Source organism: Salmo salar, chromosome ssa16 (assembly GCF_905237065.1).
Source record: "Salmo salar chromosome ssa16, Ssal_v3.1, whole genome shotgun sequence".
Lineage (NCBI taxonomy): Eukaryota > Metazoa > Chordata > Actinopteri > Salmoniformes > Salmonidae > Salmo > Salmo salar.
This window is the reverse complement of record NC_059457.1, coordinates 15,801,810-15,826,364: the sequence shown is the minus strand read 5'-3', so window position 1 is coordinate 15,826,364 and position 24,555 is coordinate 15,801,810. Positions and strand designations below refer to the sequence as shown.

General features: G+C 43.4%; 1 protein-coding gene across 1 annotated transcript in view; it reads left to right on the top strand.

Moving 5' to 3' along the window:
• Positions 1-24,081, top strand: part of LOC106573171 (SLIT-ROBO Rho GTPase-activating protein 1) — a 157,138-nt gene extending 133,057 nt beyond the window's left edge. Inside the window, 5 exon segments of the mRNA XM_014147891.2 lie at positions 14,923-15,103; positions 16,873-17,016; positions 19,844-20,228; positions 21,196-21,378; positions 21,381-24,081. Of these exon segments, the coding sequence (XP_014003366.2) occupies positions 14,923-15,103; positions 16,873-17,016; positions 19,844-20,228; positions 21,196-21,378; positions 21,381-21,596 (1,109 nt within the window). The 3' untranslated portion in view covers positions 21,597-24,081.
• Positions 24,082-24,555: the final 474 nt, after the last annotated feature.

Sequence of the window (24,555 nt, the reverse complement as noted above, 5' to 3'; positions counted from 1 at the left end):
ACCACCCCGGTGCACTAGTCAGTCGCACCGGCTTATCGACCCGTTCTGCAGCCCAATCAGCCACGCAAAAGTCTTCAGTGGCAACAAATGTGCCCAATTAGCTGATTCGCTTCCATACACCCACTCGCCCATACTTCGTTCGCCGTATTGGGCTGCAGCTACCAATACTTGAAATAAGGCCAAGCTCTCTCCTCTTCCCTCCCTCTTTTCCCTTCTTCTTCCCCTCCCCCTCAATCCCTTCCCCTCTTCCCCCTCAATCCCTTCCCCTCTTCCCCCTCAATCCCTTCTCCTCTTCCCCCTCCATCCCTTCTCCTCTTCCCCCTCCATCCCTTCTCCTCTTCCCCCTCCATCCCTTCTCCTCTTCAACGCAAATGTGTCTGTGCTCTTTCCTCAGGATAGAGAGGGAGAGAGAAACTGAATAAGAAAAATAGAGAAAGTCATTCCACGTGTTGGTCTAAGTAGCTGTCCGGATATTCCTTTGGCTGGGAGGCTCAGCCCCCCCCCCGGCATGTGTCAGAGCCCATTTATTCTGATGGACTATACCTGAAGAGGCCACATTTACAGACCTGACACCAGCAACAACCCTCTGTCTGTGCGGTCATGTAAGGCAGAAGAAAATGGTTTACAACCTACTACGTCCCAGACGTATTAGGTTGTAATTTCCCCGTGTCTGGTAACTCTTTCACATGCTACAGACAGAACTCTTTCTTAATGAACCGCATCCCATCAACTCCTGCAACACGTTTCTGGCCGGTAATGACAACGCTGCATAATCTTTATTTAGACGGCCATTTCTCCCTCCCTGTCAATACATTGGTGTACCCTCTTCTGGTAAAACACTATAGGGTCAAAGGTGATTTGTATCTCCGAGTGCTGTTTCATGTCAAACCCTGGTAGCTGAATGTTGGGATAGCCGTGGTTGGAGTAGCGCATTTTCTCTACCCAGCGTAGTATACACTGAAAAGGTCATTACTTTTCCCCTAAGACACACACACACACACACACACACACACACACACGTCTCTGATCAGCATGGTGTGTCCTGTTCTGTAGCCATGCTGTAGCCATAAATAAACAGGACAGATTTATGTTTGTCTGGAGAGCGAGGGACCGAGAGAGAGTGGATTCATTGGGGCCTGCCTGGCTGCTGTTTTTCTGTCTCTTGCGTTATTGATTGTAGCCATATCTCACTCCCAAGGTTGCAGTCCCTATTGGCATGCATGCACATGAACACTGAGCAGAGCAAGCCATGGGACTGCTCCACCTGGGGTGTAACGGCATCCTACCCTGTACGGCTGTTCATCTCAGCGTGTAAACATATCTGGAGTAGGGCTGTAAAACAATTCAAATAATTGAGTAAATGGCATTAGTTAATTGCGATTAATCACCATTTTTGAATTTGTGCAAATTTGGCCCTGAAGAAAGATTTTTCCATTTAAAAAGCAGTGCATTGAGTTACAGGCATACTATGCTTTGATTGTAAGGGACGGAAACACAATTATCTACATCAGAATGGTTTAATAGCATTTTCACCATAAACAACACAAAAGTCTGACATAGCTACAGCAATAAATGCTCCCAATGTTTCAGTAGTCCTACTCCCTCTTATCAATGTTTCAGTAGTCCTACTCCCTCTTATCAATGTTTCAGTAGTCCTACTTCCTCTTATCAGTGTTTCAGTAGTCCTACTCCCTCTTACCAATGTTCTTGAAGTTTAACACTTGCACACAGCTCTCTCTCTCGCTCTCTCTCACTCACACAGCTTTAATTGCTGTTAAAGCTTCAGACATTCTAAATGAATGTGACTATAGGAAAAAAAAGAACTGATTCTATGGATACAAATAGCTTTTAAACTTGTCCAACAATGTTATGAAAACACAGTAACCGCCAATTCTGTTCAGATAACTTTACACACATAGGCCTACTCCCTCCCTCCCTCCCTCCCTCCCTCCCTCCCTCCCACACCTTCTCTGTCTCCCTCCCTCCCTCCCTCCCTTACCCTCTCCTCCCTTACCCTCTCCCTCCCTCCCAGACCCTCTCCTCCCTTACCCTCTCTTTCTCTCCCTCCCTCCCACACCCTCTCCTCCCTTACCCTCTCCCTCCCTCCCAGACCCTCTCCTCCCTTACCCTCTCCCTCTCTTTCTCCCCCCGCACCTCCCCCCACGCACCCTCTCTTTCTCCCCCCACACACACCCTCTTTCTCCCCCCCACGCACACCCTCTTTCTCCCCTCCACGCACACCCTCTTTCTCCCCCCCACGCACACCCTCTTTCCCCCCCCAAGCACACCCTCTCTTTCTCCCCCGCACACCCTCTCCCTCCCACACACACACTCTCTCTCTCTCCCCCCCCACTCCCATTGACTATGATATTGATTACTGCATTGTTGGGAAAGAGGAAGTAAGAAGGGCATTTCACTGTACTAGTGCTTGTGACAATAAAAACGTGAAACTTGAAACACACATCCTCTCACATACACACTTATAGCTATGGAGAGAAAGAAAGACATGGAGAAAGAGACGTCCTGTATTGATCTCAGAGCTGTCATCTTTATTAAATCAGACAGACTAAATTCCTGCTTGTCACATCTCATTGACTCCACAACACGCCTGTCATTCCCCAGGGGGGAGACGGAGAGGGGGAGAGAACCGAGATACATGTGGAATCACTGTCCTCGCTCCACTGCTTCCCTCCCCAGGATGCTCACCAGGGAATGGTACTGAGTTGTTCCTGTTAAAAGAATATCATGGTGTCTTTTCACACATGCTCAGGTTTCTGCTATCTCAGCTCTATGGTGCTTCTCTAGTGACATTCTTCCTATTGATGAAGCTGTGCAGAGGAGCAGTAAAAGTGAATTTCAGCGTCCAGGGACCCCCTGTCTGGTTTAATGGGTTCTGGTGGTTGGATGTTCTGGGGGGTGGATGGTGGATGGCATTAGTTAGAGGGGGGATAAAAGAATATGAGCTATTTTTAGCTCCGTTTGTTTCATTGCTGTGTTGTCATTGGTCAGGAGCTTGGCATGGATCTCCTAAGAGGAGCAGTGTTTTCCATACCAGTGTTTTTCCACTTTATTAACTAGGCTCCTTTTTATTTAAATGTTTAAATTAGCTAGGTTCATATAGCCTTCTCCCTCTAGAATGAAAGATATGCATCTTCTAGTGATTTATTGATAGGAGAGGTCAGTGTCAAAGGCAGTGATGACAGGGGAAACACTGCTGGTTTGTCAGTCTGTTGTCTGTCCCGCCTCTCGGTAGGCTACCTGTGTTATGTTTGTGCATTGTGGTTGGCTGCGGTCTAATTTCTTTTCACGGAGGAGGGAGACCATGATGCTTCTTCATTTGTTTTCTGTGAGTGAATTTACATGTACCTTGTAAGTGGTAACGATGAGTTGAAATCCACGAAAGTATTGTTTTGTGGCTTTTTTTTATTTATTTTTTAACCAGTGTTTTATATGCCTTTCGCCAGACTTGGAGTTGGGGGGCATAGGCTATTTACTGTTCTTTGATTGACGACGAACAGCTTGTGTTGACTTGTTTAACGGTTCCCAAACTGTGGGCAGGGTACACGAGGTGCCTTAACCTCTCTGGGATATGTGGGACGCGTCCTAGCTCGACAACAGCCAGTGAAATTGCAGGGCGCCAAATTCAAAACAACAGAAATATCATAATTAAAATTCCTCAAACATACAAGTATTATACACCATTTTAAAGATAAACTTCTTGTTAGTCCAGCCACTGTGTCTGATTTCAAAAAGGCTTTACAGTGAATCCCTTTGGCCCAGCAGTCTAGGGGGGGGATGGATACGAGACCCGTAACATAAATCATGCAAATTATATAATAGTGATAAAGAACCAAAAACCACAGACAACTGAAATCTACCGTCAAACTCAAAAGGTTTATTTTAAACACACGGTAAAGGGGTGTGAGAAAAGGGGCTGAGCTGGACCCAAGCAAAGAAACAATAATCAAAAACACCCCTAAGCTAGACTAGTGTATTTCCATAACAGCTAGCTAACTAACCAAAAATACAGTGGGTGGTCCGCCCAGTTCTAACTAGGGTACTTAGACAAAGTTTTCCTACGGGTAATGTATGCCCATGGGCGACTTGTCTTAGTACCTCCTTTTCCCACCAAACAGTCAACACTTTAACAAAATAATACTCACAGGTGGGATGGACAAAGTGACATGTAGTTGCAAAACAAAAGAGATCAATACAGAGATGTAGAGCTAGGGACACAGAGAGAGAGATGGGACACAGAGAGAGAGAGATGGGACACAGCGAGAGAGATGGGACACAGCGCGATTGAGAGAATGAACACAAAGATTGATCTGGGGAGAAAACAACTGACTGGGTTTTTAAACCAAGGGAAAGGGGCTGTGATAGGTTGAGGGAAAAGGAGCAGGTGTCTTCTGTTTGAGGACTGATTGGTGACTGATTGGGGAGTGATTGTCACCTGTGAGAAGGAGAAGGAGAGCAAAGAAATACAAATACAGGATATACACTACCTGTATCCGTAACAATACCATACGATTATGTTAGGTCAGCGCCTAGTCACAAAAAAACATACAGCCATTTTCCAGCCAAAGAGAGGAGTCACAAAAAGCAGAAATAGAGATACAATTAATCACTAACCTTTGATGTTCTTCATCAGATGGCACTCATAGAACTTCATGTTACACAATACATGTATGTTTTGTTCGATAAAGTTCATATTTATATCCAAAAATCTCAGTTTACATTGGCGCGTTATGTTCAGTAATGTTTTGCCCACAAAACATCCGGTGATTTTGCAGAGAGCCACATCAATTTACAGAAATACTCATCATAAACTTAGCCTCTCTAGGGTATGTGGGACGAAATCGTCCCACCTACTCAACAGCCAGTGGAATCCCGTGGCACGATATTCAAATACCTTAGAAATGCTATTACTTCAATTTCTCAAACATATGACTATTTTACACCATTTTAAAGACAAGACTCTCGTTAATCTAACCACACTGTCCGATTTCAAAAAGGCTTTACAACGAAAACAAAACATTAGATTATGTCAGCAGAGTACCCAGCCAGAAATAATCAGACACCCATTTTTCAAGCTAGCATATAATGTCACAAAAACCAAAACCACAGCTAAATGCAGCACTAACCTTTGATGATCTTCATCAGATGACACTCCTAGGACATTATGTTATACAATACATGCATGTTTTGTTCAATCAAGTTCATATTTATATAAAAAACCAGCTTTTTACATTAGCATGTGACGTTCAGAACTAGCATACTCACGTTCACAAAAAACGTTCACAAAAACATAACAGTTATTTTAAGAATTATAGATACAGAACTCCTTTATGCAATCGCGGTGTCCGATTTTAAAATAGCTTTTCGGCAAAAGCACATTTTGCAATATTCTGAGTAGATAGCTCGCCATCACGGGCTAGCTATTTTGACACCCACCAAGTTTGGCACTCACCAAACTCAGATTTACTATAAGAAAAATTGGATTACCTTTGCTGTTCTTCGTCAGAATGCACTCCCAGGACTTCTACTTCATCCACAAATGTTGTTTTGGTTCAAAATAATCCATAGTTATGTTCAAATATCCTCTGTTTTGTTCTTGCGTTCAAGACACTATGCGAACGGTGACGCGCGGATGCGTATCGTGACAGAAAAATTCGAAATATTCCATTACCGTACTTCGAAGCATGTCAAACGCTGTTTAAAATAAATTTTTATGGGATTTTTCTCGTAAAAAAGCGATAATATTCCGACCGGGAAACCCTGTTTTCGTTCAGACTCAAAATCTAAAATGGACTCTTCACGTGCACGCGCGCACCCGTCTCATTGTTCTCAGATCGACCACTTACCAAATGCGCTACTGTTTTTCAGCCTGGGGCTGCAAAGTCATCATTCAACGTTCTGGCGCCTTCTGAAAGCCTATGGGAGCCTTAGGAAGTGTCACGTTACAGCAGAGATCCTTTGTTTTCAATAAAGAGAGTGTAGAAGGCCAAGAAATGGTCAGAGAGGGCACTTCCTGTACAGAATCTTCTCAGGTTTTTGCCTGCCATATGAGTTCTGTAATACTCACAGACACCATTCAAACTGTTTTAGAAACGTTAGGGTATTTTCTATCCAAATCAAACAATTATATGCATATTCTAGTTTCTGGGCAGTAGTAATAACCAGATTAAATCGGGTACGTTTTTTTATCCGGACGTGAAAATACTGCCCCCTACCCTAGAGAGGTTACATGAAAGATACAAGTGTTATGCATAGGATTATAGATAAACTTCTCCTTAATGCAACCGCTGTGTCAGATTTCAAAAAAGCTTTACCGTGAAAGCACACCATGTGATAATCTAAGTACAGAGCTCAGCCACCAAAACAAGCCATACAGATACCCGCCATGTTGTGGAGTCAACAAAAGTCAGAAATAGTGTTATAAATATTCACTTACCTTTGATGATCTTCATCAAAATGCACTCCCAGGAATCCCAGTTCCACAATAAATGTTTGTTTTGTTCGATAAAGTTCATCTTTATGTCCCAATACCTCCTTTTTGTTCGCGCATTTAGTTCACTAATCCAAATGTACAAGGTGCAGGCACTAAGTCCAGACAAAGTCAAAAAAGTTCCGTTACAGTTCGTAGAAACATGTCAAACGATGTATATAATCAATCTTTAGGATGTTTTTATCATAAATCTTCAATAATATTCAAACCGGACAGTTCCTTTGTCTTTAGAAAGGAAAGGGAACGGAGCTCGCGCTCACGGCCGCGCGCGGATCAACAACTAAAGGCTTTCAGCTGAGGCAGTTACTGTGACTGGTCTTATTCGCTTCCCTTTCACAATAGAAGCCTGAAACAACGTTCTAAAGACTGTTGACATCTAGTGGAAGCCTTAGGAAGTGCAATCTGACCAAATTTACACTGTATATTGGATAGGCAATTACTTGAAAAACTACAAACCTCAGATTTCCCACTTCCTGGTTGGATTTTTCTCAGGTTTTTCACCTGCCACATTCTGTTATACTCACAGACATCATTCAAACAGTTTTAGAAACTTCAGAGTGTTTTCTATCCAAATCTACTAATAATATGCATATCCTAGCTTCTGGGCCTGAGTAGCAGGCAGTTTACTCTGGGCACGCTTTTCATCCGGAAGTGAAAATACTACCCCCTATCCCAAAGAAGTTAAGAAACTCAGTCCGGCTTTCAACTTACTCTTGAAAGTTGTAATTGTTGAATGCACAAGGTACAATTTCGAAATTGGGTAGTACATCATCAGTTTCTCTTGTCTTGTTAGTCATTGCATACCTTAGAGAGCTATTTATAACTTGTAAGTCTCACGTCCTGGCCATGGTAAGCTGGTATTTTCTATGGTAGAGTAGGTCAGGGCGTGACGGGGGTTTTCTAGTTTAGTTTTTTCTATGTTGTATTCTAGTTTTGTATTTCTATGTTGGGTTGTTCTAGTTTTTGTATTTCTATGTTGGGCTTTGTTTGAGATGATCTCCAATTAGAGGCAGCTGGTCATCGTTGTCTCTAATTGGAGGTCATATTTAAGTTGGTGTTTGTCCCACCTGGGTTTGTGGGAGATTCATTTTGAGTAGTGTATGTTTCACCTCTGCGTCACGGTTTGTTGTTTTTGTTAGTTCAGTTTATTGTTTATGGATTGCATAGTTTCACAGTGTTAATAAAATGTGGAAAGACACGCTGCACTTTGGTCCGCTTCTCCTTTCGACAACCATGACATTAAGAAATGTCCAGATCAACTAGCCGATGTCAGCCAACATTTTTTAGCTAGGTTTTTTAGCCCATAGATTGTTGTAATGTTTGAATCACTCAAATATGACATGAATACACATTAGACATGACAAAAAGTATAGAATTGCAGGAAATGGGCTAGACAACTACTTTGCTATTCATAAATCATACACAAATCAAATCAATACTTTTGGTCCCATAAAATTTGTTGGGGCTATGTACAAAAAGTGCTGTAATTTCTAAACTGTCCACTGAATATGGATGAAAATACCCTCAATTAAAGCGGAAAGTCTGCATTTTAACCTCCTACACATTGTTTGATTTCAAATCCAGACTTTTGGAGCAGAGAGCCAAAATAATAAAAAAATGCTTCACTGTCCCAATAATTGTGGAGGGCACTGTATATGGCATCATTAAAGATATTGATATAGGCCTACTGATTCAATTAAAGTGTTGACAATGGAGTAGTCAACTGTTGTTTTCTGTGTAGCAAAGCCCATGTTTAACACCTGCTTTGTTCTTCAATCATACCTGTATGTCTATTCATGGGAGCTTGACTTTGTATAAAAATGGTGGCGCACAATCTTGCGGGGGGTCCGGGGATCCTCCCCCTGTACATTTTAAAATACATTTTCCTGCAATTCTATATTGTTTCTCAACAGGGAATCCATGTTTACTTGACAGAACACAACCTTTTTCTTAGGGTTTTGCCACAATAAACAAATGACAAAGTAACACATTTGTTTCCTTATAGCAGCAGAGACCATAAAATACAGAATTTGAAGAACAATTCAAATCGTGCAGTAAAAAAAAAGAAAAATAATAATTGTGGTCACCCGTGAGTCTAAATTCTTTAACGTGTATTTTTCCATATATAGACAAATCCTATGTGTTTTAATCAACTACATGCACTGAACGTGTCTGATGCTTTAAGCACACTGATTGATTAAATAAGACACACAAATGACTAGAGGGAGCACGACTGCAATTAATTTGATTGTGCTGGGCTGTGTAAAAAGACAAATGACAGCGAGTGACTGTGAGTAACATCCATTGTCTCTCTCTTCTCCCTGCTACAGCGACCACCACAGAACATCAACAGTGTTTATCGCACTGTCTGTGTGTTGCTGAAGCTGCAACATAATTAGCCGTTTCTGACTGAAAAGTTCTGTTACCGAAATCCCTAATTAGTTCAGGAAAAACATTCCCTCTTCCCTTAACTCTTTACGTGACACATGTATGCATCGCATGCATGTGACCAATAAGGCCTGACCTATAGCATATCATAAACACAACAATAAATGAGTTATAACAAACTCCAAACACCATAACACATGTGACCGCAAAATGGATGCAGAGGACGTGACAAATAAACTCGAAACGGGAACTGGTTGCTCAGGCGTTAAAGGGGAAGTCAAATCGGTGGAATAAATTTGATTGTGGAAAATACTGGAGATAAAGAAGGGGTGGTAAGGAGCAAGCTCTGCATGCATATGTGTGCCAAACAGGTACTGTTTTTCTGACCGTTTGGAACAATGTAAACAACCCAAAATAAATGATAAGCGTACCAGAGAGTCTGATGTAAGGGTGTTTTTTTGTGTGTATTTTTTGTAGCGCCTTTCTTACAGCAAACACTAAAAACTGCTGCATGCATTTGTGAATACAATTGCTGAAATGGAACGATTTATTACGCTAATTATTCAAGGACCACTATTTTATTTTACAACTAAAATGCTTGATTGTATTTTAAATTAGGAATGACTCGTATTCTGTGTGATGACATGAATGAAATGAATGAATGATTGATTGATACAGTAGCCTATATAAGTATTTAAACATAGGCCTAAGTAAGACTAAACAGGATGTTCTCTTAAGCCTACAGCTCGACGGTGGTTAGACAAGGCTGCTATACTAAGCCTACTAATGATGATGGCATTACTTATTATTATTATTATTATTATTATAATGATGGTCATTACAGTAATAATAACAATAAGAAGGAGATCAATAATAATAATTTTCCTGACAATTTGGCACAGTGTAAACAACACTAAATCAATTATAAGTAATACCAGAGAGGCTGTTCAAACAAAGAAAAACAAGTGTGAAGCCTTCATTACAGCATAGCAAAGATTAAAAACAGCCTAATTTGTGAAATTGTTTATCCGACATGTTGTGGTTGCGTGAGGCTTGGTGCTTTTGGAATCATTAGGCTATTAAACAAACACTTAAATAGGCAACAGAAGCAGGATGTCTTACTTCTGTTGATCTGTGCACGACCGGCTTGATTTGGTCTTATGTAGCAACATTTGAAATTGTGTTTTTTACATTGGATTAAAGTAGAGACTCTAGAAAATGGTATGTGATACACTACAGTTGAGGAGTAATGGGAAAGTAATTCTGCTTTGAAAGTTGATAAACTTGTATCCTCACTTTTGAGAAAATGGCCTTTGAATGTTTTGGTATCTAGTGAAGAGCTCTTTGTCTACACTCATTCGGCATCGTTCACACCCTCTTAAGCTTTAGCCCCACCCATCTCTTTAAGGGTTGATCCGAGTGTTCGGTCCTAACAACAGGAGTCAAACACCCAAGCTAATTGGCTAGCTTGCTAGCTACTTCCAGACACAAATGAGACAACATCTCACTCTGACCATTTTATTCACCCTAGCAGAGCTGGTTAGGCTGTTTTTATGTTATCCAGAGCACTGGTGGCTGCAACTGTGCTCCTGGCAACAATTTGAATTACGTTTTTTTGCCAAAGCTTACTGACACCGGCCAAATTCAACGGGTGTTGAGCGTTTTGTAAATTTGTCAGTAATTCTACGCCAGAGCAAATTTACCAGTTAGGTCTATCAACAGCTGTCACAGTGACCTCATGAGCATTCTATTGAAATGGATACTTGCATATTGGAGTCTTTTGTTAAGACATGTAGCTAGCTAGCTAAACAATTAAACATAATTCCAACTCATGACGTTACTACCCTGCATGAATTTTCAGGTAGCTAACCAACCTGGTTTAATGTTAGCTAGCTAACATTAGGCTATAACTAACAAAGCAAATGGCTCTGAAATATGAATAATATTACTACACAGATCATACACGTAACGTTAGCTAGCTAACAGTACACTTTAACTTGAAATGAAACGACTTTCTGACAAAATTAGAAACGTGTAATAATTGAACATGGATGGACCATTCTCCCTCTGTCATGGATGCCATGGTTGCCCTTATTTTGAAGATTTAATCCGGAGACAGGTGTTTTCTCCATCTCTTTAGCTATTATACTCTAATTCCACTGATTTCAAAACTCGGTCCACCAGAAAGTGGAGAGCAACACTTATGCAGTTCTACTACGCAATATATATATTTTTAAACCGCATTAGACAGGATTACCTACATATACTGACCAGCTCAAATGGACAGAAGCGTGCTACATGGCAGACCAATCCGAACTCATCTCTCGGCATGTCCAGCCCACTCATTATCTCAGCCAATCATGGCTAGTGGGAAGGTTGCCACTTTTTCTGTGGCTAAATTACCTAGGCTCGTAATTTAACCTGTTATGGCTAGGGGGCAGTATTTTCACGGCCGGATAAAAAACGTACCCGATTTAATCTGATTATTACTCCTGCCCAGAAACTAGAATATGCATATAATTATTAGCTTTGGATAGAAAACACTCCAAAGTTTCTAAAACTGTTTGAATGGTGTCTGTGAGTATAACAGAACTCATTTGGCAGGCCAAAACCTGAGAAGATTCCATGCAGGAAGTGCCCTGTCTGACAATTTCTTGCCCTTCTTGATTACCTCTATCCAATACAGGGGATCTCTGCTGTTACGTGACACTTCCTACGGCTCCCATGGGCTCTCAGAAGGCGGCAAAAAGCTGAATCGTGGCTTTGCAGGCTCTGGCTGAAAAAAAGTAACGCGTTTGGATAGTGGCTGATCACAGTACTGTGAGACTCAGGCTCGTGCCCGAGTCGACCCCATGCTTTATTTTCTTTCGTCTTTTTACCTAAACGCAGATTCCCGGTCGGAATCTTATCGCTTTTTTACGAGAAAAATGGCATAAAAATAGATTTTAAACAGCGGTTGACATGCTTCGAAGTACGGTAATGGAATATTTAGAAATCTTTTGTCACGAAATGCGCCATGCTCGTGACCCTTATTTACACTTCGGATAGTGTCTTGAACGCACAAACAAAATGCCGCTATTTGGATATAACAATGGATTATTTTGAACCAAACCAACATTTGTTATTGAAGTAGCAGTCCTGGGAGTGCATTCTGACGAAGAACACCAAAAGTAATCAAACTTTTCTAATAGTAAATCGGAGTTTGGTCAGGGCTAAAATAGGTGGGTGTCTAAATAGCTAGCCGTGATGGCTGGGCTATCTACTCAGAATATTGCAAAATGTGCTTTCACCGAAAAGCTATTTTAAAATCGGACACCTCGATTGCACAAAGGAGTTCTGTATCTATAATTCTTAAAATAATTGTTATGTTTTTTGTGAACGTTTATCGTGAGTAATTTAGTAAATTCACCAGAGGTTTGCGGGGTGTATGCTAGTTCTGAACATCACATGCTAATGTAAAAAGCTGTTTTTTGATATAAATATGAACTTGATTGAACAAAACATGCATGTATTGTATAACATAATGTCCTAGGTGTGTCATCTGATGAAGATCATCAAAGGTTAGTGCTGCATTTAGCTGAGGTTTTGTTTTTTGTGACATTATATGCTAGCTTGAAAAATGGGTGTCTGATTATTTCTGGCTGGGTACTCTGCTGACATAATCTAATGTTTTGCTTTCGCTGTAAAGCCTTTTTGAAATCGGACAGTGTGGTTAGATAAAGGAGAGTCTTGTCTTTAAAATGCTGTAAAATAGTCATATGTTTGAAAAATGGAAGTTTTTGTATTTTTGAGGAATTTGTAATTCGCGCCACGCCTATCATTGGATATTGGAGCAGGTGTTCCGCTAGCGGAACGTCTAGATGTAAGAGGTTAACAATTTTATTCATATTTACATTTGGCATACACGTTTGTTATTAAGGCACATGAAAGTTCACATGTTCCAGAAGGCATTTCTGCCAAAAAACGCATTTGATAAAAAAAAGAAAAAAGGTTTACGTTCAAATGGCTCTCCTGTGAAGTAGTGATGCTCTACATACGCCTAGTTTCCTGAAACGAGTCACTATATATGGATGATTTATAAAGCCAGGCACATTTAATAGTTAGGCTATTGATTATAGACCTAATTACGTTGGCGTTTCCTCACTTTTTATAGACAATTGAGGCAAGGGCTGTTTTCTCATCTCCTAACCCCGCTACTGCCTTCGCCGCATTGTTCTCAACACCAATCTGCTGGTTAACTTTGCTATTATGCGCACAGCAACATGGTCTAAGGAAAGGCACCAATTCAACAGCGCACTGATGTTTCAGAACCGCGGACAGCGACCGCTATCAGACATGGGAGGAAGCTCATTTGTTATCAAATAATGTGTTATTAGTGTTGCACCATTGGCTTTAACCATATACAATTTCAGTAGCACATGCCTTAGTGATGGACTGTTCCATCCCCACGGCCTCCACAATGGATGAGTCCACTCAGACAGTCGGGAATCAGACAGGTCTCTTGTACATCATGATAAAAAAAATGTTTTGCTACTGCTCAAGACTTTTGACCAAGCAGTTGACTAAATGGGGTCAGCCCTACTTGAATCTCAAGAGAAGACAGGTTTAATATTAAAGGTTATCGTACTCGGAAAATAGTTCCGATCATATAGGCCTAGACGATATCCAAAACAACTAACACCCTGAATTGATACATTTTCTGTTATTTTATGTCTCGACTAAATGTTACCGCTAGTCAGTGCCACTGCTGATTTTACCAATCTGTGAGGTAAAGTCGTTAAAGTATTCAATCATTTAGCTGTGTATTTCGGATGGAATCTACGCATTAGAATGTACCAGAGAATGCCACCAAAATAGAGCTTGTTCTGCATTTTATATGATGACAGTGTTTCTATTGGGTTGACCTTAAAATTGACCTCTTGGACATCCCATGCCAAATCTCCATAGATATGTGTGATAGCTTGTAGTTTGGATACATACTCTCTGGTGTGTAGTAGTTTAACCTCAGTACTGAGTAGAGTAGATGTCCCTGCACTAAGCACTATAAATATCCCTGTTCAGGGCCTTTAGGGCCTGTTGTCCTGGGTCCTCTGTGTTTAGCTTGGTTGTTATTGACACGGACTAAAATAGGCTGACTGCTACCCTCAATCATAGGTCAACAATACCATACCAATTTGTGACATAATTCAGACATACATAATCGTGACATACATACTACATAATACTGACGTACACTGAGCGTACAAAACGTATCTAATATTGAGTTGCACCCCCCCTTTTGCCCTCAGAACAGCCTCAATTCGTCAGAGCATGGACTCTGAAAGGGGTTGAAATCCTTGGTAAGGGATTCTGGTCCATGTTGACTCCAATGCTTCCCACAGTTGTGTCAAGTTGGCTGGATGTCCTTTGGGTGGTGGACCTTTCTTGACATACACACAGAAAGCTGTTGAGTGTGAAAAACCCAGCAGCATTGCAGTTCTTAACATACTCAAACCTCTGTGCCTTGCTCCCGAGTGTCGCAGCGGTCAAAGGCACTGCATCTCAGTGCAAGAGGCGTCACTACAGTCCCTGGTTCGAATCCAGGCCATATCTCATCCGGCCGTGATTGGGAGTCCCATAGGGCGGTGCACAATTAGCCCAGCGTTGCCCGGGTTTGGCCGGGGTAGGCCGTCATTGTAAAGAAGAATTTGTTCTTAACTGGCTTGCTTAGTTAAATAAAGGTTAAATAAATAAATAAATACAAAAATACTACCATACCCCGTTCAAAGGCACTGAAGTATTTTGTCACCCATGTCTCAAGGCTTAAAAATTCTTCTTTAACCTGTCTCCTCCCCTTCCTTAACACTGATTTGAAGTGGATTTAACAAGTGATATGGAAAGCGCAGCTGTTCCTAATGTTTTGTACGCTCAGTGTACAATTGCCAGAATGATTTACAATCTCTGTGATGACGAAGTTTCCTCATGTACTTTATCAGCCGTTAGTTTGACACACCTGATCGTGTGCTCCTCCTCCTCGTCTCCTGCAGAAGGCGAGCCCATCGAAGCGATCGCCAAGTTTGACTACGTGGGGCGCTCGGCCCGCGAGTTGTCCTTCAAGAAGGGCGCCTCCCTGCTGCTGTACCAGCGGGCATCGGACGACTGGTGGGAGGGACGGCACAACGGCATCGACGGCCTGGTGCCTCACCAGTACATTGTGGTGCAGGACATGTGAGTATGCAGCCCATAGAGACAAACACACAGCTTCTAGAGCTACTATCACATACGATATGTTATGCTCATGTTCTTATTCAATTTCAGACATCAATGGACTGGTATTATCCATCAATCTGGTGACATGACAATGTGTTGAATTAAATCTATTATTTTTCAAAGACGTTACAATCCAGACAAGCAGTTTTGCACAGGAATTGTTAGTGGGGCAGGATTTGTAGTTGCACAGCAACAGTAGTACGATATGTCTCCATCCTTGAAGTCTAGACTCCTACTCCCTTACCAATACGTTAGACTGTCGATTAGCGACTCTTGTATGCAGTAAATGTGTCTACATTCTTGAAGAGGACTCCTCAGTACAGCAGTACAACCACCCTCCTGCATAACTGACCAATCAGTTAATCAATCAATCACATTGTACCACGTTTTGTATTGTATTTTCACTCTTAAAACAGAGGAAACCCAACCTCCCTTTATCCCATTTAGGGTCCTTTTTCATAGTGAAAGTGCCGTCACCCGTCCATATTTAATGTTCTCCCTCTGGATGAATCACTGTGCTATCCTCCCTGACACTCACTTTGATGGGCCTTGGCCAAGGCTCTGGGGCTGTGTAAAGCAGGGCCCTGGGCTGCAGGCTGGGGGCCTCCGTCCGTCTTTCCCAGGTGTCCTCTAGGGGTCCTTAACTGCCCCGTCTGTCATCCTCATCCCCCCCTTGACCACCTGGAGCACCTCTCCGCCCCGGGAACCGTCCCTTCGCCCCAGCAACAGTCGCTGCCTAATGGGATGGATGTAAATCCTCATTAAGAGGGCGAGACGGCCCGCGAACCGGCTGTTTTAAAACTCCCCTCCTCCCTCAGTGCTGCGGGTCCTTTTCCAGCTGTCCCTCTGATGGCTGTTTTCTTAGTTAATGGAACGGCCCAGAGAACTTACTGCCATGTGTCCCGTAACATAGCATAATGTACTAGAGTGGTGCGGGGGGGGGGGCTTTCAGGGCACACGGCCCCATCAAAGGGCCCAGAATAAAGTGATGTCTGGGAGATATCTCGCCCTTTCTCTGTCTCTGTTTGGCAGCCAGGGTCTCCTCTTTCAGAGCTGCGCTGTGGGGCCAGGGGAACTCTAAAGGCATGACTGAGCAAATTCACAGCATGGTGTGTACTGTCTGAGCACTTGGTTGAAATACAGCAAGATGAAGCTTTGCGTATCAGATGGCTGGGCCACGGTCATCCTTCTTGTGATACGTGCACTGCAGCGTGCGTGGTTTATCAGCCAGTCCATTAGTCACCGCTCCACCAGACTCTGTGGCTAGTAAGCAGGTCTGATTGCTGCCACCTGACAGGAACGGGCACCAACTGTAGTGTCTGCAGCTAGCACTCAGCTCCGCTCAGTCACACAGGCAGCCCACTGAGATAAACCAGACAGCTGGCACTGGTCAAGCTGCCTGGCAGTCCTGGACACACCATGACTAATGGCATGCTAATAGATGCAGGCCTATGAGTCAACATGAGCCTGGAGGAGAAGCTAGTTAGGAATGATTGACTGAGCTCCTTTGTAGCTCAGTTGGGTAGAGCATGGCACTTGTAACACCAGGGTTAAGTCGCTTTGGATGAAAGTGTCTGCCAAATGTGTTTTATTATTATTATTGACTCACAACACTGTGGTCAAAAGTTTTACACTTCTAAGCTTTTGTTGGATAAAAAAATAATATATATATTGTTTTTTTGTTGTCTTTGTGTGTGTGTGTGTGTGTGTGTGTGTGTGTGTTACAGGGACGATAATTTCTCGGACACACTAAGTCAGAAAGCTGACAGTGAGGCCAGCAGCGGTCATGGAGCTGAGGACAAAGACATGTGTTCAGGCAAAGACACGGGCTCCCCTACAGACACCAGGATCTCTGATACCTACATTGGCAGGTGAGTTCCACCACATCTCACCTCTACCTCATGTAGTGAGGGTGTATTTATTCAACGGATGAAAACGGACTGAAACATGGGGGGGGCTACTTGGACGCGCATTTCTATTTTCCGTTACGTTTTATGCTGCTTGCCCGCCTGCCACACACACACTAGACTACCGGGGACGGCAACCCTTGTGTGACCCCCCCAGCACACCTTGACGTCTCACTGTGGTATCCTCTCAAGCATTTAGCTAATGAAAGATGGCCAAGCCAAAAACTGCCTGACTGATGGGACGGGTCCGCCAGGGCTCTGGCTCGGACTACCACCAGCACCACCACACCCTCTTCTGACTCCACTGTACTGCCTGTGGGCAACTAGAGTTTAAAAGGCAAAAGTGGCACATAAAATGTAAAAATATCAACTTTCTGTGGAATGTAAACATTTTGTATGGAGATGAATCTATGAGTTCCAATGAAGGAAAAGACGTTCTGCATACCTGGCTTTACTTCTGGTTACGACTGAGGGGGTATTGGAGTAAGTCAGATCAGAATGACCAGATGCTTCCACACTGCTAAACCTGGGCCCATGTTCACAAACGGTCTAGGAAAGTAGAGCTTGCCTTTTTAGAAAGATATTATGTGGACAGAGGGACCTGATTCTAGATCAGCACTCCTACTGCTCTAAGAGAATGTTTGAATACGGGCCCTGTTTCCCTGGCCTGTCCCGCTCCCACCTACACTCTCGGCGTAATGGCCAATAGAGTTCTCGTTAATGATGAATTGTCCCAGTCAGTGGGTCATTTCAGTTTTGTAATGAGTCGGCTTTAGGGAGTATGTTGTAAATACATTAGAAGGGTTTATTTAATAGTGGTGCTTGGTCATTCTCAGAGCAGTCCAGGGCTGATACACACTCACTCTCCTGGCGTATCTTTTTGGCAGGGACTATGTTGGCTTCTGGGAGAGCTCTAGTATTCCGTATTTTTTCTTCCATTCATTGCTGCATCCTAATTTGTGTGGCGGTGTAGGCGACCTTGGAAAATCTATCACTGGCATCAGCCCAAATACAAGTTAAGATACTGTTTTATTAAAGGGCTTGCTCACTTGTCTCTCTGCTGGAGAGAATGTTGATGAATCACACTGTGTTTTGTAGTATCTTAGCTATGTGTTCCATTCTGCAGATTCAGAGCCTCAGTCTCCTTCTCCAATCATGTTCCATAGTCATTTCCTGTCTCTCTTCCCCCCCCCCACACCCACTCCCAATTCCCATGCCGTGTCCAAGTTGTTATCCCCTCCCTCGCTCCTCCTGGCAGCCCTCCATTTTCTCTCGCTCCCCTCTCTCTCTCTTTCGCTCTCTCCACTGTTCTATGTAGACATGGCTCGGCACTGTTGAATCATTCATATCTTTGGCTTTATTTAGACATCTACTCCCACTGTTCGCGATCAACAATGATGCACTCACTAGCTAGTCGAAAGCCCTGAAGTGCCTGGTATGTTGTCAGGAGATTTACATCATTTCTGTTATACAACTGTATTAATTACAGCATAGAATTGTAGTCAGCCAGACAACATTATTGTATTATCTGGTTTGCGTTTGTATGACATCATCAATAGGATGGGAAAGAATGCCGTCATATCAGTGAACCGTTGTCTCTGTATTGTGTTGATAGACAGGAATGCATTTCATTTACTCTAGAATATTGGATGAATAGCTAGTGTATAATATGGTTTATAAGTACACAATGACTGTCTATGGGTTGTACTTGTAGCAGTTATCTTCCTTCCTGTAAGCCTGTTCATAGATTAAGTGTTGTGGTTTTACTCCCCCCACTGGTCATGATGAGTCCCTGCACTTGTTTACTCCCTGCAGTAACACACTCCTCTCCCAACCCCCAGTCAGTCCTCCATACTGTATCAGAACACATCATGGCCCATATTTAGCTCCGTGATGAAGGTCCCTCTCCCTCAGGCTCTTAATGCCGGTGGCTGAGACAGTGTTCATTCGGCAGGAATTAGACTGGGACTTGAAACACTCTGAAAAGCCTGGGCGGGATGATTAAGGAATGAATAGCTGCTAGACTGATGAATGACAATTCATGGAGATAAAGGTTTTGTCACAACACTGATATGAGACAGGAAGTGCTGTGCAGCTAGCCTGGTCCCACATCTGTTTTGTGCTGTCTTGCCAACTACTATGGTGTTGTAACGATACCAGTTTGGATACCAGCCAGCCTGCAGTGTTTAGTGCTGATCAAGTTGTGTGATATAACATTATGACTCACACACACACTTGGCTGTCTCCTGCTAGGCTGGCTGGGTGTTATAAATATGCAGATCAGAGCAGTGTCTTTTTAGAGCCCCAGTAGAAATGACGTGCGTGTGCGTGCGTGTATATCTATGTTCAGGAGGGTGTGTTGAGACAGCCAGGTTCAGATGGAGGACAGCTCTAATGCTGAGCCAGCTGTACCTTCTCCCAGGCAGGGGGCCTGCTGTGGCTGGAGGTGCTGATAAAGACCCAGCCTGCAGGCCTCTCAGTGCTGCAGCGTGAGCCCTGCCAGCCCTCACTATACCTGGGATCTGAACAAGCTACTAGGAGCACTTTGGGACTGCCATATAGGTTTACATCTGAACACTAAAATCAGACAGAAGGCTTCAACAACTCTGCCTGGTGTCTCGATCCACATAGTGACTAAGAATCTGTGAGGGACTGTAGCTGCATTACCACGGCCCGTCTACAAGACAATGCAACATTTATAACGTATAACGCCCTAGACCTGCCTAGTTGAAATAAAGGTTAAATAAAATAACCTGACCTCTGTGTCTTTGCACCACCCCTTCCACGGCAGGCACAGAAAGAGGACGGAGCCCCCATCCCGCCGCCCCCCTGTCCGCCCCAGTGACGTCAACTGCATAGTGCACTCCCAGCAGATCCACGGGGGCCAGGGTCACACCCCTGAGATGGGTTCTCCAGTGCTGGGTCACTCCTTCAGCCCCCGGGATCTGCTGCGGAGCCGCAACCACGGCCAGCTGCCCATGGACAGCCCAGAGCGCCGGCGGCGCACCGGTCACGGCAGCCTGACCAACATCAGCCGCCACGAGTCGCTGAAGAAGATGGAGAGCCCGCCCATCCGACGCTCCACGAGTTCTGGCCAGTACACGGCCGTGTTCCAGGAGCCCCACCCACACCCGCACGGCGGCGGCAAGCCCCTGGACCCGGAGACCATCGCACAGGTCAGCATCAACAACGCGGGACGAGTACAGCTCACTCCAGCACCACAGCCCTGCACCGCCCTGTAAACCTTGTCAGTGCTAATTCTGTATTCTGATCCTGAACACCTCTGTCACATCACTCCCAAACACATTCACATTGACAATCCTAGTTGTCATGTTATCAAGATGCTCCTGTACAGAGTGACTTACAATAAGTGAAGTAAACAAATGTAGTAAAACTTTCTTTCAAGATTTGCTGTTAGCAGCAACCCCAGCGCTAGTAAGAATATCACAAAAAATATATGTTTTTGTTGCTTCATATAGCTTCTGGGACATTGACGTTGAGTTAAATCACTTTTGAGACCGGAGTATCTATTTTTGTAATGTTCCACACCATCACACAAGCTGTTAATTTGGTCCGAGTGCCGCGTGTCAGAACAGAAAATAGAAAGTCATTATTTCAAAGCGGCATCAGTGTCGGCATGGTAATACTTTGTGTCGTTACAGGCCACAATTACCTTATCAGAGCTCTGATAACAATGCGATGCGTCTTGGCTGTAGCAGTATGCATTGTGGGAAATCATGAGAAGCCATCAGCAGTGTGAAGAGACTTCTAATTAGGAAGCCGATGGTCAAAAAGAGGATGATGTCTCTCTCCATTGGGTTGTCTGTCTCTGTCTAGTCGGGAGATGCTCTGATGAATGTCTTGTCATCTCTGCATCTTGTCTTTGGTATTCGAAGTCGGGCACATGCCCAGGGATTTCAGTCTCAAGCAGCACTCTTGTCCTGACTGAGCTCGCATGCATGCATGGGCTCCCGAGTGGCGCAGCGGTCTAAGGCACTGCATCCCTGGTTCGGATCCAGGCTGTATCACATCCGGCCATGATTGGGAGTCCCATAGGGATGTCACTGTATTTTTATTAACGTCTGTCTTTTTCGCTCTCTTTTCCCTCTCTGTTTACCTACCGCTCGCTCTCTCTCCCTGCAGGACATAGAGGAGACGATGAACACGGCGCTGAACGAGCTGCGGGAGCTAGAGAGGCAGAGTTCGGCCAAGCATGCCCCCGACGTGGTGCTGGACACCCTGGAGCAGAGGCAGTCGACCGGGGGCCCCACCCCAGCTAGTTCCAGCGAGTCCCTCAGCCCGCTCCACAACATCCTGCTGAGGCCCAGACCGGCGAGGCCGGGGGTGCGCCGATGCGCCGCAGCACCAGCTCCTCCAGCGACACCATGAGCACCTTCAAGCCGGTGGTGGTGCCCCGCATGGGGGTGCAGCTCAAGCCGCCCGCTCTGAGGCCTAAGCCCCTGGTGCTGCCCAAGATGGGCCCGGCCCACCTCCCCGCCGCACCCCCTCCCCAGGACCCCCTGGACAAGTCGTGCACCATGTGAACGCTGAACTCTGGGATGGGAGCAGAGGCCAATGGGACAATGGGAGAAGGGCTCTGAGTCTAGATAGAGTAGCAACATGTTATCAATGTCTATAGATTCTAATAATAATTATAACATTGTGAGGACAGTATAAGAACAGTCCATTGCCTGGACATTGATTAAAGAGATCTGAGACATTCAAGTAAGCAAGGATACTGTAGTTGTTTGCTTAGTGAGGTGGATTTGTTTTCTTGCAGTGTCTAGAAGTTAACCAGTGTCAAGTAAGTTAACCACATTTATTGACAATGACAACATAGGGATATTCTCGGGTCTGCTAAACAGACTGAACTACCAAGGAAAAGGGCATGTTTCAGTGTGAATATTTTCAACAGACAAATAGTTTGTCAAGATCATATGGAAAATACTGTAGAATCTGCTGAAATGCCTAGCATCACTAGATAAGTCAACTTTTTATTCTTGATCATTACTATATACAGTAACAAATCACAAAGGCTTCCTTTCGAGGTTACAGAAACTAGAGAACTACAAAAGAATGAACGCTAAAGAAACAAAGTGGTGCACGTTTTGTTTGCTACTCAGCCAGGGGAACTATGGGAAATGTCGTCCGTGTCAGCTGAGCCCGACTGGAGTTCGCTTCTAACTTAGATGAAAAACGCGTAGGTTTAGAGTACTGATCGTAAGGCCTTACTGCCACTCAGAAATATAAGCTGTCAATAGTGTTCAAACCACCAATGGAATGCTGCTGGTAGTATGGGTGTAGCTAACTAATGTTTCTAGCTGAGATTGAAACAGAGACTGAAGCAGGGGGTGGAAGAGTCCAGATATGTGTGTGATCATAAGGGTACACGTTCTAAACAAGGTCTGGAGGTAGACGAGGATACAACCACTATGTGAAATATTGCCCGTTATGGAAATTCTGTGAAAATTGTTATATACTCTTAAAGACCTGTGTCGAACCTTCGTTGGCCTTCTGTCTTTAGAATCAAGGGGCCGGTTGAGAATGGTTTGCTGTACTGTAGACGCCCCACAATGCATATGACCAATGGTATACACAACACACGAGCTTGTTTTACTGTACACACAATGCCTGGCTTTCTCTGTCCAAATGAATCATAGTTTTAGAGCATGGATGTTACTCTCTCTTTCTGTCCTTGTGCAAGACTCTAGAAACTTGTGGAAAGACTCAAGGCAGTCAACTCTCCCAACGACGGAATGCTGCCAGTAGCCATGGACTAACTGACTGTTACTGTAAAATACTACCTTGTTCATCATACTGCTTCTTGTGTTTCTTGTCAGTGTTAGTGTGTGAGGAGCTTTCTATCCCAATAGCCCCCTCTGACCATGTAGGCTAATCTTTGTGTTGTGGATAGGGAGATGGGCTGGTCCATTTCTCTGTGGGGGGAGATGTGACTGATGTTTAGATTCTCCATCAGGAATTGGTCATTACATGTAGGCGATAAACCCCCTCTTGAATGATTTGATTTGGTCCTGGGGAATACATACTCGCATGTTCACTGAAGACCATGTCACATGATGTGGGTGTATGTGACAACTGACCACCAAGGGAACTGGCCTACTCATACTGGAACTATGTCCCCCTGTTTTCCAATTCTGTGACAGTGCCCTCTAGAAGTCTGTCTGTGTAGCTGAAGAAAGAAGACTGATAGGTGCATGTGTGGGGAAGCTTGCATCTGGTTAAAGAGCAAGGACAGAAAAAAACGGTCTCAAATTCGCAATAAGCAATGTTTTCCTTGAAATACAAACTGCAACAGGTTTATTTTTGTCTGTTGCAAAACATTTATGTATATTAAAAGTGAATATGATCTGAATTCTGGATTACAACCTTTATTTCTGAATTCTGTCATGTTTATTTGTTTAAGATTTTAGTTTTGTTAGGATTTTTTGAACAAAGGATGTAGATATTCAAAAGTCCAATGCAGAGTCTTGAAAGTTGCAGGTGTCCCACCCAAACCCGGATCGTATTCATTCGACACCAAATGGAAGAAAACTGACAAACGGAGGGAGTACCAAGAAGAAACACTCATTTAGTTTTCCGTTTTGCTACAGTGTCTCCTAATGAACATGAGCCTGTTGTATTCTGTGTTTTCTCTCTATGCCAATCATACACAGTTAGCAGTAGCGTCCTGCCTGTTGACTGACTTTGTGTCCTTGTACATCTGTAGTATGTACACGTGAAAGTGCCTTTGAAAATGTTTTAGAGGAACTTGAACTATGTTCTGTACTGTTGCGTTCTCATTTCAGACCCTGTGTTATGAGCAGTAGGAAGCAAGATGAATGAATTAATAATGATGATGCCATTATAGAAAAAGTTAATTAATGAATAATAAAGATACTGCTTATACATTGTGACAATGCACTTTTATGTATAGAACTGTATATTTGGCATGAAATATCTTAACTTTTAGAGCTATTTGAGGGTTGTTCCTCAAAGGTTTTTCTTTCTAATAAAGGCAATTGTTCAGTCTGAAGTGGTCTTGTCCTCTTGTGATAAAATTAGCACTGCGCATGTTGTCAGCAGCACTATAAACCTCTGTTTGGTCATTGTGTTAAAGGATATACTTCACTATTTACAACTCATTTTCAAGATAATGTACATATCTTCTTACTCTGAGGAAAACGGGTACAGTTGAAGTCGGAAGTTTACATACACTTAGGTTGGAGTCATTAAAACTCGTTTTTCGACCACTCCACACATTTCTTGTTAACAAACTATAGTTTTGGCATGTCGGTTAGGACATCTACTGTGTGCATGACACAAGTAATTTTTCCAACAATTGTTTACAGACAGATTATTTCACTAATAATTCACTGTATCACAATTCCAGTGGGTCAGAAGTTTACATACGCTAAATTGACTGTGGCTTTAAACAGCTTGGAAAATTCCAGATAATGATGTCATGGCTTTAGACGCTTCTGATAGGCTAATTGACATAATTTG